The 12,484-nt window shown below is 43.2% G+C and overlaps 1 protein-coding gene across 1 annotated transcript in view; it reads left to right on the forward strand.

Moving 5' to 3' along the window:
- The window catches only part of LOC126249201 (uncharacterized), a 608,431-nt gene that overhangs the window by 384,921 nt on the left and 211,026 nt on the right, over positions 1 to 12,484 (forward strand). The window contains exons 6-7 of the mRNA XM_049950854.1: positions 3,583 to 3,636; positions 3,717 to 3,809. Coding sequence (XP_049806811.1) covers positions 3,583 to 3,636; positions 3,717 to 3,809 — 147 coding nt within the window. The remainder of the gene's footprint in view (positions 1 to 3,582; positions 3,637 to 3,716; positions 3,810 to 12,484) is intronic.

The following is a 12,484-nucleotide window of genomic DNA, read 5'->3' on the forward strand; positions in this document are numbered from 1 at the left end:
TTAAAAGCTATACTGGCTTTATAAATCGAGGTACAACATGATCTCTGAATGATGTGGTTTTTCTATCCAGACAAATACCGAGATTGTGTTTGCTGGAGTGTATATTATCAGACCAGCACTCCATTTACACGCAGCTCATGATGCAACCTCATTATACAATCGCAGAATTTTGAAAGTGATTCGCCTAAGGGATGTGGTATGTAAGCTGTATTTGTGACTCCCTCACACTGCCCAAGATATATATTTATATAGTACTTGTGACATATTCTGACTTGATACCATATCACAGGTTCTGCGATGAGCTGATGTGCTGATTGAGGTTATAAGAAAATGTACACAAGCTTTTCTGATCTCTAGTGTTACATTTATGCTAGAAATGATGTCCATTATTTGGAATCAAATGTTTCCATTCAACTTACATACCTGCCCCAGATCACACCCACAAGTGAATCACATTTCTGGAACTCTCATATCTCAAAACGAGACACCGTCTCCTACAGTAAAATTCCAACCTGGTTTAGTCACCCCCAACGCATCTTGCACTACTCCCATTTCTACAGCTTTGCGCATCTGATCGTTCCAATTTAAGTCAGAACTGAGCAGACGTCGTAGAAAGACATATCCGCCACCTTCTGCAACCCGTGTAGAAACAGAATGCCCTGAGTTAGTGCAACAGGAGCGTGTTTTGACCATTTGATGGAAATGCGCGCAATGTGGCACATCTCCAAACTAGATACAGATACTAAAATCTTAAGGACATCCACGTTCATTCACATCTATCTCCCCAACATGCTATCATCATTATTCTGCAACATCCAACAGAGAAAAATTACGAACTATCAAAGCTCCACTAACTTCATCCGATATAGGAGTAGTTTACAGGTTTGTGGGATGTGTGGCATGACCCCAAGAACATCAGGGCGAGTGTTTTGTATCTATGTGATAAATATACTCCACCCCTAAATAAAATGTTCCAAAATAAATAGCGTGCACTCCTTCCTTACTCTCCCCAGCAGCCCAGCGCAGGCTGAGTCATTTTCGCGCCATTTTCTCCCTCCAGACCACCCTCTTGGATTATGTCACAGGAGGGATGACAGTACCCTGTGGTGGCAGTACTGTGTACTAGGGGAGTTGGAGTCTAGATCTCATGTTGGAGAGGATAACTGAAAAATAAGGCTCATGTCCAACATAGGCAAAGTCCTTTTCCCACCATTTCCACCCACCATCTTGGATTACATCACAAAATGGAGGTGGTACTGTGTACTAGGACTAGACCTCGTGGTGAACACACTACCGCCATCATGGATAACGCTACTTGCGTCATCAGCTGACGTCATGGCTGCCATCTTGGATTATGACAGTGCAATCTGGTGGTGGTACTGTGTACTACATAAGTTGGAGTCTAGATCTCGTGGTGGAGACACTGCCTGCAAAATAAAGACTCATATCCAGCACAGGAAGAGTCGTTTTCCTGCCATTTCCCCCACAATCTTGGATTATGTCACAGGAGGGATGACAGCACCCTCTGGTGGCAGTACTGCATACTAGGTTAGTTGGAGTCTGGATCTCATGGTGGAGGCACTGTCTGCAAAATAAATACTCATGCTCAGCACAGGCAGGGTCAGGGTCGTTTTCCCACCATCTTGGATTACATCACAAAATGGACGACAGCACTCTCTGTACTGTGTACTAGGTCAGTTAGAGTGCGGACCTTGTGGTGAATACACTGGATGCTGGTGCCGCCTCTAATTGTTTAAATAAAGACTGGTGCATGATTTCGACAGTTGACAATTAGCATGCAAGTTTGCAGAGTCTTTTAGATGGATTATTATTTTGACGATTTACGAGTTGTTTGCTCTCTGGATGTAAATGTATTGCATTATTTATGAGTGGTTTGCATGTCTGTGGACTGTGCAATGCGTTATTTTGACAGTTTACAATTAGCAAGTGTGTGTGCAGAGCATTACACAGAGTTATGGAGACGTAGTTTGCAGGTCTGTATGCTGTGTGGCATGTCAGAGCGTGTGTTCTGTATCACTGTGATAAATATACTCCATCCCAAAATAAATTGTTCCAAAATAAATAAAGTACACTCCTTTCTCTCTCCAGCAGCCCAGTGCAGGCTGAGTCCTTTTCCCACCAATCCCTAGGAAGAGGTGGCGGTCAGGTGACTTCGGCTCGCGGAGGTGAGCTTTGTTTCCTGCAATTTTCTTTGGTTGGTAGAGAAACCCCAAGTGACCTTTCTTTACTGCCAAAATTCAGACGTGGCACCATTTCCTAGGACAAGGTGGCGGTTAGTGGAGGTAGCCCAGGTGACCCATATTCCCGCGATTTTTCTTAGTTTAGCAGAGATAACCGTTGTCCGATGCACTATCCTGTTGGAGTTTGAACTCCCCGTCATATTTCTGGGGGGGGAGGGGAGGAGGAGGGGGGTTAGGATAGTGGAGGTAGTCCAAGTGACCCATCTTCCAGCCAAAATTCAAACTTCCCGCCAAAAGCCGCCATCTTGGATGACGTCATGCCCACCATCTTGGATGACGTCATCGCCGCCATCTTGGATAACGGTACTTTGGTGTGGTGTCCCCCTTGCCCCAATACTAACATTCCATCGAATTAAACTGAATACAGTATAAATAAGATGGAATTAATGGAACTTGTAAAACTGTACAGGTATAAAACCTAGACCTACCACATCGGCGAAATGACTCAACCTGATGGGGCTTCATGTATGTGTTAAGAAAAAAAAATAAAAAGGTTTAAGCCTAGTGAGGTGGAGATACTATTGCGAATGTTACCCTACAGGACCGATCTCGAGTAGTGAGACAAACCAAGAAGGAGGAAACACACATCTATGAGGAATTCCTAGAGGGAAAATTTGGAGAGATGGTGATTTTTGTCAGCATCAGCTCTTATCACCACTTCTGGTTCCAAGAGGAGGACACCTATGATTCTTCCCTTTCTGTGGCTCCTCTTACACCAGAACCGTACGTGTTCATAAAATATATGTGCCCTTCTAGGTATTGTCATTTGTTTATTATTTAAAATGTCCCACTGATGACTGGTTGATGACCCTCGCCAAAAGTAAGCGTACCACACTCAGCTTTTGTTGGCAGAAGCATTCCCCTCCTGTCAATCTTCACAAAACTGTTAAACTTCGTAACTTATTTTAAACACACTACAGTACTGATGGGTAAGATTTGACTTTGAATACAAGGAACTGTATGGCACAGTTTGAAAAGTAAAAATGCGTACTTGGGCTACTTACAAGTGTATCATTCTAGATTTAGATTATTTGTGAAGCAAGAGTAATGGTTGAAAGACAGACCACATTGTGTATCAATGGCATAGTCTCTTAATTCAATGAATAGCTTATTCGACTGCTGCGCTTTGCCTGACGAATTTGATCCATGGCAGAAAGTGCACCGTGGTGGCATAAGTCTGTTTCCTTTAATTGAAGCTTTTCCTTTTGTGTCTGTCACATTCATACTACGGTTATCATAGTTTAGCGACTGAGTATAAAATGTAGATGCTCTTGTAAATCTATGTGCATGTTCTGATTGCAGCCTTTTACTCATTTTTCAGTCAACAGTCGATGAGGACAACAGGCGAATTGTTAAAGAGCTTCCACGCGGAATGGTAAGTAAGCCAATATTCTTAGCTGCTGATTTCATACTATAATCTTACTGGTGAGAGGTTAATGGGGGCTCTGTTCACAGCACTGGCTTCGCACATACACTGATAATGAGGCCGAGGGAGTGGTTATTGATGGTAGCAATCCATCGCAGCGAAACCGCTCACATGCTTATGAGGTAAGAGAATTTATTTTAGTCCCAGCTACAACTTTTTGGGATTCAGTAATGAAAGAATCTGTGGAAATACATTTATCACAAAATCTTTTAAATCATGATGGTGGTTTTCAATTGGACAAGGCTTGTGACCCAGTGCTCTCTCTAATTTCTACTGAAAGAAGACAGTTTATTCATGATGACACGACTGGTGACGTCTGACGTCTGCTTTATAGCGACATGAGTGAGCATTCTGACAGATGGTGGACTTATAGTTTCACCTTTACGCATGTGCCTGCATGCCACAGATAGAACAGTACTTGCTGAGGGTGTGGATTTCGATAGGTGTCACATCCTTCATCTCCTTTCGCAAGCTGGTTTCCGTCAACTGTACATCTACATCTACATTTATACTCCGCAAGCCACCCAATGGTGTGTGGCGTAGGGCACTTTACGTGCCACTGTCATTACCTCCCTTTCCTGTTCCAGTCGCGTATGGTTCGCGGGAAGAACGACTGTCTGAAAGCCTCCGTGCGCGCTCTAATCTCTCTAATTTTACATTCGTGATCTCCTCGGGAGGTATAAGTAGGGGGAAGCAATATATTCGATACCTCATCCAGAAACGCACCCTCTCGAAACCTGGCGAGCAAGCTACACCGCGATGCAGAGCGCCTCTCTTGCAGAGTCTGCCACTTGAGTTTATTAAACATCTCCGTAACGCTATCACGGTTACCAAATAACCCTGTGACGAAACGCGCCGCTCTTCTTTGGATCTTCTCTACCTCCTCCGTCAACCCGATCTGGTACGGATCCCACACTGATGAGCAATACTCAAGTATAGGTCGAACGAGTGTTTTGTAAGCCACCTCCTTTGTTGATGGACTACATTTTCTAAGCACTCTCCCAATGAATCTCAACCTGGTACCCGCCTTACCAACAATTAATTTTATATGATCATTCCACTTCAAATCGTTCCGCACGCATACTCCCAGATATTTTACAGAAGTAACTGCTACCAGTGTTTGTTCCGCTATCATATAATCATACAATAAAGGATCCTTCTTTCTATGTATTCGCAATACATTACATTTGTCTATGTTAAGGGACAGTTGCCACTCCCTGCACCAAGTGCCTATCCGCTGCAGATCTTCCTGCATTTCGCTACAATTTTCTAATGCTGCAACTTCTCTGTATACTACAGCATCATCCGCGAAAAGCCGCATGGAACTTCCGACAGTCTCTACTAGGTCATTTACATATATTGTGAAAAGCAATGGTCCCATAACATTCCCCTGTGGCACGCCAGAGGTTACTTTAACGTCTGTAGACGTCTCTCCATTGATAACAACATGCTGTGTTCTGTTTGCTAAAAACTCTTCAATCCAGCCACAAAGCTGGTCTGATATTCCGTAGGCTCTTACTTTGTTTATCAGGCGACAGTGCAGAACTGTATCGAACGCCTTCCGGACGTCAAGAAAAATAGCATCTACCTGGGAGCCTGTATCTAATATTTTCTGGGTCTCATGAACAAATAAAGCGAGTTGGGTCTCACACGATCGCTGTTTCCGGAATCCATGTTGATTCCTACATAGTAGATTCTGGGTTTCCAGAAACGACATGATACTCTAGGAAAAAACATGTTCTAAAATTCTAAAACAGATCGACGTCAAAGATATAGGTCTATAGTTTTGCGCATCTGCTCGACGACCCTTCTTGAAGACTGGGACTACCTGTGCTCTTTTCCAATCATTTGGAACTCTCCGTTCCTCTAGAGACCTGCGGTACACGGCTGTTAGAAGGGGGGCAAGTTCTTTCGCGTACTCTGTGTAGAATCGAATTGGTATCCCGTCAGGTCCAGTGGACTTTCCTCTGTTCAGTGATTCCAGTTGCTTTTCTATTCCTTGGACACTTATTTCGATGTCAGCCATTTTTTCGTTTGTGCGAGGATTTAGAGAAGGAACTGCAGTGCGGTCTTCCTCTGTGAAACAGCTTTGGAAAAAGGTGTTTAGTATTTCAGCTTTACACGTGTCATCGTCTGTTTCAATGCCATCATCATCCCGGAGTGTCTGGATATGCTGTTTCGAGCCACTTACTGATTTAAGGTAAGACCAGAACTTCCTAGGATTTTCTGTCAAGTCGGTACATAGAATTTTACTTTCGACTCTCCTTCCTGGATGACGCCCTCTCTCCCTCCATTTATCCCTCCTATCAACTCTGATCCTCAACTCCCCCTCCTCCCCTTTGTCCTTTTCCTGGGCTCCCTTCCCCCCCCCCCCCCTTCCAGCCTGTTTTTCCCAGCCTACCCTCTCTTTGACTACTTTCTCTCCAATGAGTCCTTTTTCCTTCCCCTACACTGCCTTCCCCACTCCTTCTCGCGCCCTCTCTGCCCCCACCGCCTTTTCTGTGTCCTCTCCCACCATCGGCTCCCCCCTTTTTTCCCCTCATTTGTCCGCCCCCCCCCCCTCCCATCTGCCTTAGGCTGTGGTGTGTTATCTTCATATCTAATCTCTGGTGCAGTGTTTGAGTGTTCAGTGTTGTGCACCCCCTTTTCGAAGTGTTGCGAACAGTAACGATACTGTTGCCATGCTATTTTATTGCCGTCCGAAGTGGCCGTGCGGTTCTAGGCGCTGCAGTCTGCAACCGCGAGACCGCTACGGTCGCAGGTTCGAATCCTGCCTCGGGCATGGATGTGTGTGATGTCCTTAGGTTAGTTAGGTTTAAATAGTTCTAAGTCCTAGGGGACTGATGACCTTAGAAGTTGAGTCCCATAGTGCTCAGAGCCATTTGAACCATTTTTTTGTTATTTTATTGTGCCTGCCTACTTCCTGTTTGTCTTCATTAGCATCGTCAACACCGTGTTTCTTCTACTTTAACTTCCACAACTGTCTGCCATTTTACTGTTTTTCACAAAGTCACCTTATTATCACATTTTTATATTGTTTGTTACTTCTCATTACGTTTTTAATTTTTCTGTCGGGTGTAGAGCAGCGTATTACGCTGCTGTCAGCCCCCCCGCCCCCCTCCCCGTCTCTGGGATGGAATCTAAATTCAAAAAAGAAAGGAATAAACCTTGCAGTCTCTAGTGGCGGACACTCACCTGAAGATGGCTGGACGATTGCCATCCGAAATATTGTGGCTAGAAGTCAATGTGATTCAGCTACAATCCCAAAACCTCATCGAACATATCTACACATATTTGTACTTTTGGCATCTGCTGATTTTCATCTCCAGTTACGTAGCAATAAAGTAGAATGTTGATATGGAGGCTTGGAAAATCTCTTCTTACATTAATTTATTGATGGAACATTCTTCACTTCTGAAGTACGAAATGTACATTCCACTTAATAATACCATATGGACAGGAAAGCAGGGATTAACAGGTGTGAAAATTACCGAACTATCAGTTTAATATGTCATGGTTGCAAAATAGTGACCCCATTTCTTTACAAACAAATGGAGAAACTGATAGAACCTTACCTCGGGGAAGATCGGTTTGGATTCTGCAGAAAGGTTGGAAAACACAAGGCAATATTGACCCAATGACTTACCTTAGAAGATAGGTTAAGGAAAGGCAAACCTACATTTCTAGCATTCGTAGACCTAGAAAAAGCTTTTGACCATGTTGAGTGGAACACTCTCTTCCAAATTCTGAAGGTGGCAGGTGTAAAGTACAGGGAGCGAAAGGCTATTTACAATTTGTACAAAAACCAGATGGCAGTTATAAGAGTCGAGGGCATGAAAGGGAAGCACTGGTCGGGAAGTGAGTGAGACAGGGTTGTAGCCTCTCCCCGATGTTATTCAATCTATATATTGAGCAAGCAGTGAAGGAAACAAGAGAAAAATTCCGAGTAGGTATTAAAATCCATGGAGAAGAAATAAAAACTTTGAGGTTTGCCGATGATGTTGTAATTCTGTCAGAGAGAGCAAAGAACCTGGAAGAGAAGCTGAACGGAATGGGCAATGTCCTGAAAGGAGGATTTAAGATTAACATCAACAACAGCAAAACGAGGGTAACAGAATGTAGTCAAATTAAATCAGGTAATGCTAAGGGAATTAGATTAAGAAATGAGACACTTAAAGTAGTAAATGAGTTTTGCTGTTTGGGGATCAAAATAACTGATAATGGTCGAAGTAGAGAGGATACAAAATGTAGACTGTCTATGGCAACGCAAGTGTTTCTGAAGAAGAGAAATTTGTTAACATCGACTATAGATTTAAGTGTCAGGAAGTCTTTTCTGAAAGTATTTGTATGGAGTGTAGCCATGTATAGAAGTGAAACATGGACGATAAACAGTAAAGCAAAAAGAGAATAGAAGCTTTCGAAATGTGGTGCTACAGAAGAATGCTGAGGATTAGATAGATTGTTTGTTGTTGTGGTCTTCAGTCCAGAGACTGGTTCGATGCAGCTCTCCATACTATCCTGTGCAAGCTTCTTCGTCTCCCAGTACCCACTGTAACCTAAATCCTTCTGAATCAGTTTAGTGTATTCATCTCTTGGTCTGCCTTCCAATACTAAATTGGTGATCCCGTGATGCCTCAGAATATGTCCTACCAACCGATCCCTTCTTCTAGTCAAGTTGTGCCACAAATTTCTCTTCTCATCAATTCTATTCAATACCCCCTCATTCGCAGGAGAGCTTCTGTTATGTTTGGAAGGTAGGAGACGAGGTACTGGCACAAATAAAGCTGTGAGGACGGGGCGTGAGTCATGCTTGGGTAGTTCAGCTGGTAGAGCACTTCCCCGCGAAAGGCAAAGGTCCCGAGTTCGAGTCTCGGTCCGGCACACAGTTTTAATCTTCCAGGAAGTTTCATATCAGCGCACACTCCGCTGCAGAGTGAAAATCTCATTATGGAAACCTCCTCATTAGTTATGTGATCTACCCATCTAATCTTCAGATTTCTTCTGTAGCTTCTATTCTCTTCTTGTCTAAACTATATATCGTCCACATTTCACTTCCATACATGGCTACACTCCATACAAATACTTTCAGAAACGACTTCCTGACACTTAAATCTATACTCGATGTTAACAAATTTCTCTTCGTCAGAAACGCTTTCCTTGGCATTGCCAGTCTACATTTTATATCCTCACTACTTCGACCATCTTCCGTTATTTTGCTCCGCAAATTGCAAAACTCATTTACTACTTTAAGCGCCTCATTTGCTAATCTAATTCCCTCAGCATCACCCGACTTAATTCGACTACATTCCATAACCCTCGTTTTGCTTTCGTTGATGTTCATCTTATATCCTCCTTTCAAGACACTGTCCATTCTGTTCAGCTGCTCTTCCAGGTCCTTTGCTGTCGCTGACAGAATTACTCTGTCATCAGCGAACCTCAAAGTTTTTATTTCTTCTCCATGGATGTTAATACCTGCTACGAATTTTTCTTTTGTTTCCTTCACTGCTTGCTCAATATACAGATTGAATAATATCGGGGAGAGGCTACAACCCTGTCTCACTCCCTTCCCAATCACTGCTTCCCTTTCATGTCCCTCGACTCTTATAACTGTCATCTAGTTTCTGTACAAATTGTAAATAGCCTTTCGCTCCCTGTATTTTACCCCTGCCGCCTTCAGAATTTGAAAGAGAGTATTCTAGTCAACATTGTCAAAAGCTTTCTCTAAGTCTACAAATGCTAGAAATGTAGGTTTGCCCTTCCTTAATCTAGCTTATAAGATAAGCCGTAGGGTCAGTATTGCCTCACGTGTTCCAATATTTCTACGGAATCCAAACTGATCTTCCCCGAGGTCGGCTTCTACTAGTTTTTCCATTCGTCTGTAAAGAATTCGTGTTAGTATTTTGCAGCTGTGACTTATTAAACTGATAGTTCGGTAATTTTCACATCTGTCAACACCTGCTTTCTTTGGGATTGGAATTATTATATTCTTTTTGAAGTCTGAGGGTATTTCGCCTGTCTCATACATTTAGCTCACCAGATGGTAGAGTTTTCTCAGGACTGGCTCTCCCAAGGCCGTCAGTAGTTCCAATGGAATGTTGTCTACTCCGGGGGCCTTGTTTCGACTCAGGTCTTTCAGTGCTCTGTCAAACTCTTCACGCAGTATCGTATCTCCCATTTCATCTTCATCCACATCCTCTTCCATTTCCATAATATTGTCCTCAAGTACATCGCCCTTGTAGAGACCCTCTATATACTCCTTCCACCTTTCTGCTTTCCCTTCTTTGCTTAGAACTGGGTTTCCATCTGAGCTCTTGATGTTCATAGAAGTGGTTCTCTTTTCTCCAAAGGTGTCATTAATTTTTCTCTAAGCAGTATCTATCTTATCCCTAGCCTCTACATCAGGGCTTCACAACATACGTGCTCGCTGAGCAAGCTGTGAGCAGCAAGGCGCGAGCACTGAGCAGCACGAGCACGCTACCCCCACTATCGGACCAGAGCGGAGAGAGTCACGTGGGGTACACAACAGCTGCCGCCAGTCGATGTAAATCCGCGGCCACCTGCAGGGATATCACTCACGAATTATTACTGCGACAAATGAAACAAATAAAGGAGAATGTACACGTGCCTCATAATTTTATTAGCTTAGTGTATGTCTCTACCATCAGTAGACACTGAAACTAAAGAATTCCACGACAATCCTATATTTTCTTCAACACTACTTAAAATATCACCTCCGGTTGTAGTGTTCTTCATGGCTACTACATCGAGGAGCTCCTCCCTCACCTGAAGATCTCTATTAACACCTCTAATAAATATGGCAAGCTGCGCTGTTCCAGTGATATCAACACTTTCGTCTAGAGCTAGAGAATACGCCATAAAATCTTTACAGATATTTGCAAACTGGCTCTGGACGTCGTCTGCCCTGTCCTGTATGCGACGCATAATGGTCATGTCAGATAATGGCACAATCCGAAACTGTTCAGCTTGAGATAGACACAAATGTTCCGCTGCAACTACAAAACCATCTTTTATTAAATCGCCATCAGTGAAGGGGCGCAGGGATTTTGCTAAAAATAAAGCAATTTTGTAACTCACTCTGAGAGCTGCCTCAGTTGATTTTTCTTCGTCGTCCAGATCTCCTTCGGATAGCTTCCTTTTAAGTTTAATAACTTCCTGTGCACGATCTGGTCAGTCACATTTTCCACGTCCGTAGTCTTTCGCGTGGTACGACATATAATGTCGCTGCAAATTAAATTTCGTAAAAGAATTCAGCGTTTTGTGACATACTAATCATTTTGCAACACCATCTTTTTCAGTAAACAGATACAATTCCTCCCAATGGGGGTTAAACTGCGAAAGCATGGTTGGGGTTACACAACGGCGACTTCACATGATTCTTAACCAGCGAAGTGACTGTTACGAGCTGATCGTAGTACTTTAAACGTTACACAGTCGGCGCGAATTCAATAGGCACGCTGCGGCCCCTATTCAAACGTGCGCGCGCATTTCCCCTCCCTCCCCTCCCACCACACTCCACGACCTTGCAGCTGCTCGCGAGCAGGTGCCTGAGCAGACACGAGTACTCGTGCTCAAAACCGGCCAGTTGTTACGCCCTGCTCTACATCCTTACATTTGTCCTCTAGCCATCCCTGCTTAGCCATTTTGCACTTCTTGTCAATCTCATTTTTGAGACGTTTTTATTCCTTCTTGCCTGCTTCATTTACTGCATTTTTATATTTTCTCCTTTCATCAATTAAATTCAATATTTCTTCTGTCACCCAAGGATTTCTACTTGCCCTCGTCTTTTTACCTAGTTGATCCTCTGCTGCCTTCACTACTTCATCCCTCAAAGCTACCCATTCTTCTTCTACTGTATTTCTTTCCCCCATTCTTGTCAATTGTTCCCTTATGCTCTCCCTGAAACTCTGTACTACCTCTGGTTCTTTCAGTTTATCCAGGTCCCATCTCCTTAAATTCCCACCATTTTGCAGTTTCTTCAGTTTTAATCTACAGTTCATAACCAACAGATTGTGGTCAGAGTCCACATCTACCCCTGGAAATGTCTTACAATTTAAAACCTGGTTCCTAAATCACTGTCTTACCATTATATAATCTATCTGAAACCTTCCAGTATCTCCAGGCTTCTTCCATGTGTACAACCTTCTTTCATGATTCTTGGACCAGGTGTTAGCTATGATTAAGTTATGCTCTGTGCAAAATCTACCAGGCGGCTTCCTCTTTCATTGCTTACCCCCATTCCATATTCACCTACTATGTTTCCTTCTCTTTCTTTTCCTGCTATGAAATTCCAGTTGCCTGTGACTATTAAATTTTCGTCTCCCTTCACTATCTGAATAATTTCTTTGATCTCAACATACATTTCATCAATCTCTTCATCATCTTTGGAGCTAGTTGGCATATAAACTTGTACTACTATGGTAGATGTGGGCTTCGTATCTATCTTGGCCACAATAATGCGTTCACTATGCTGTTTGTAGTAGCTTACCCGCATTCCTATTTTTTAGTCATTATTAAACCTACTCCTGCATTACTCCTATTTGATTTTGTATTTATAACCCTGTATTCACCTGACCAGAAGTCTTGTTCCTCCTGCCACCAAACTTCTGTAGTTCCTCACTATATTTAGTTTAACCTATCCATTTGCCTTTTTAAATTTTGTAACCTACCGCCCGATTAAGGGATCTGACATTCCACGCTCCAACCCGTAGAGCGCCAGTTTTCTTTCTCCTGATAACAACATCCTCCTGAGTAGCCCCACCCGGGATCCAAATGGGGG

This window comes from Schistocerca nitens, chromosome 3 (assembly GCF_023898315.1).
Source record: "Schistocerca nitens isolate TAMUIC-IGC-003100 chromosome 3, iqSchNite1.1, whole genome shotgun sequence".
Classification (NCBI taxonomy): domain Eukaryota; kingdom Metazoa; phylum Arthropoda; class Insecta; order Orthoptera; family Acrididae; genus Schistocerca; species Schistocerca nitens.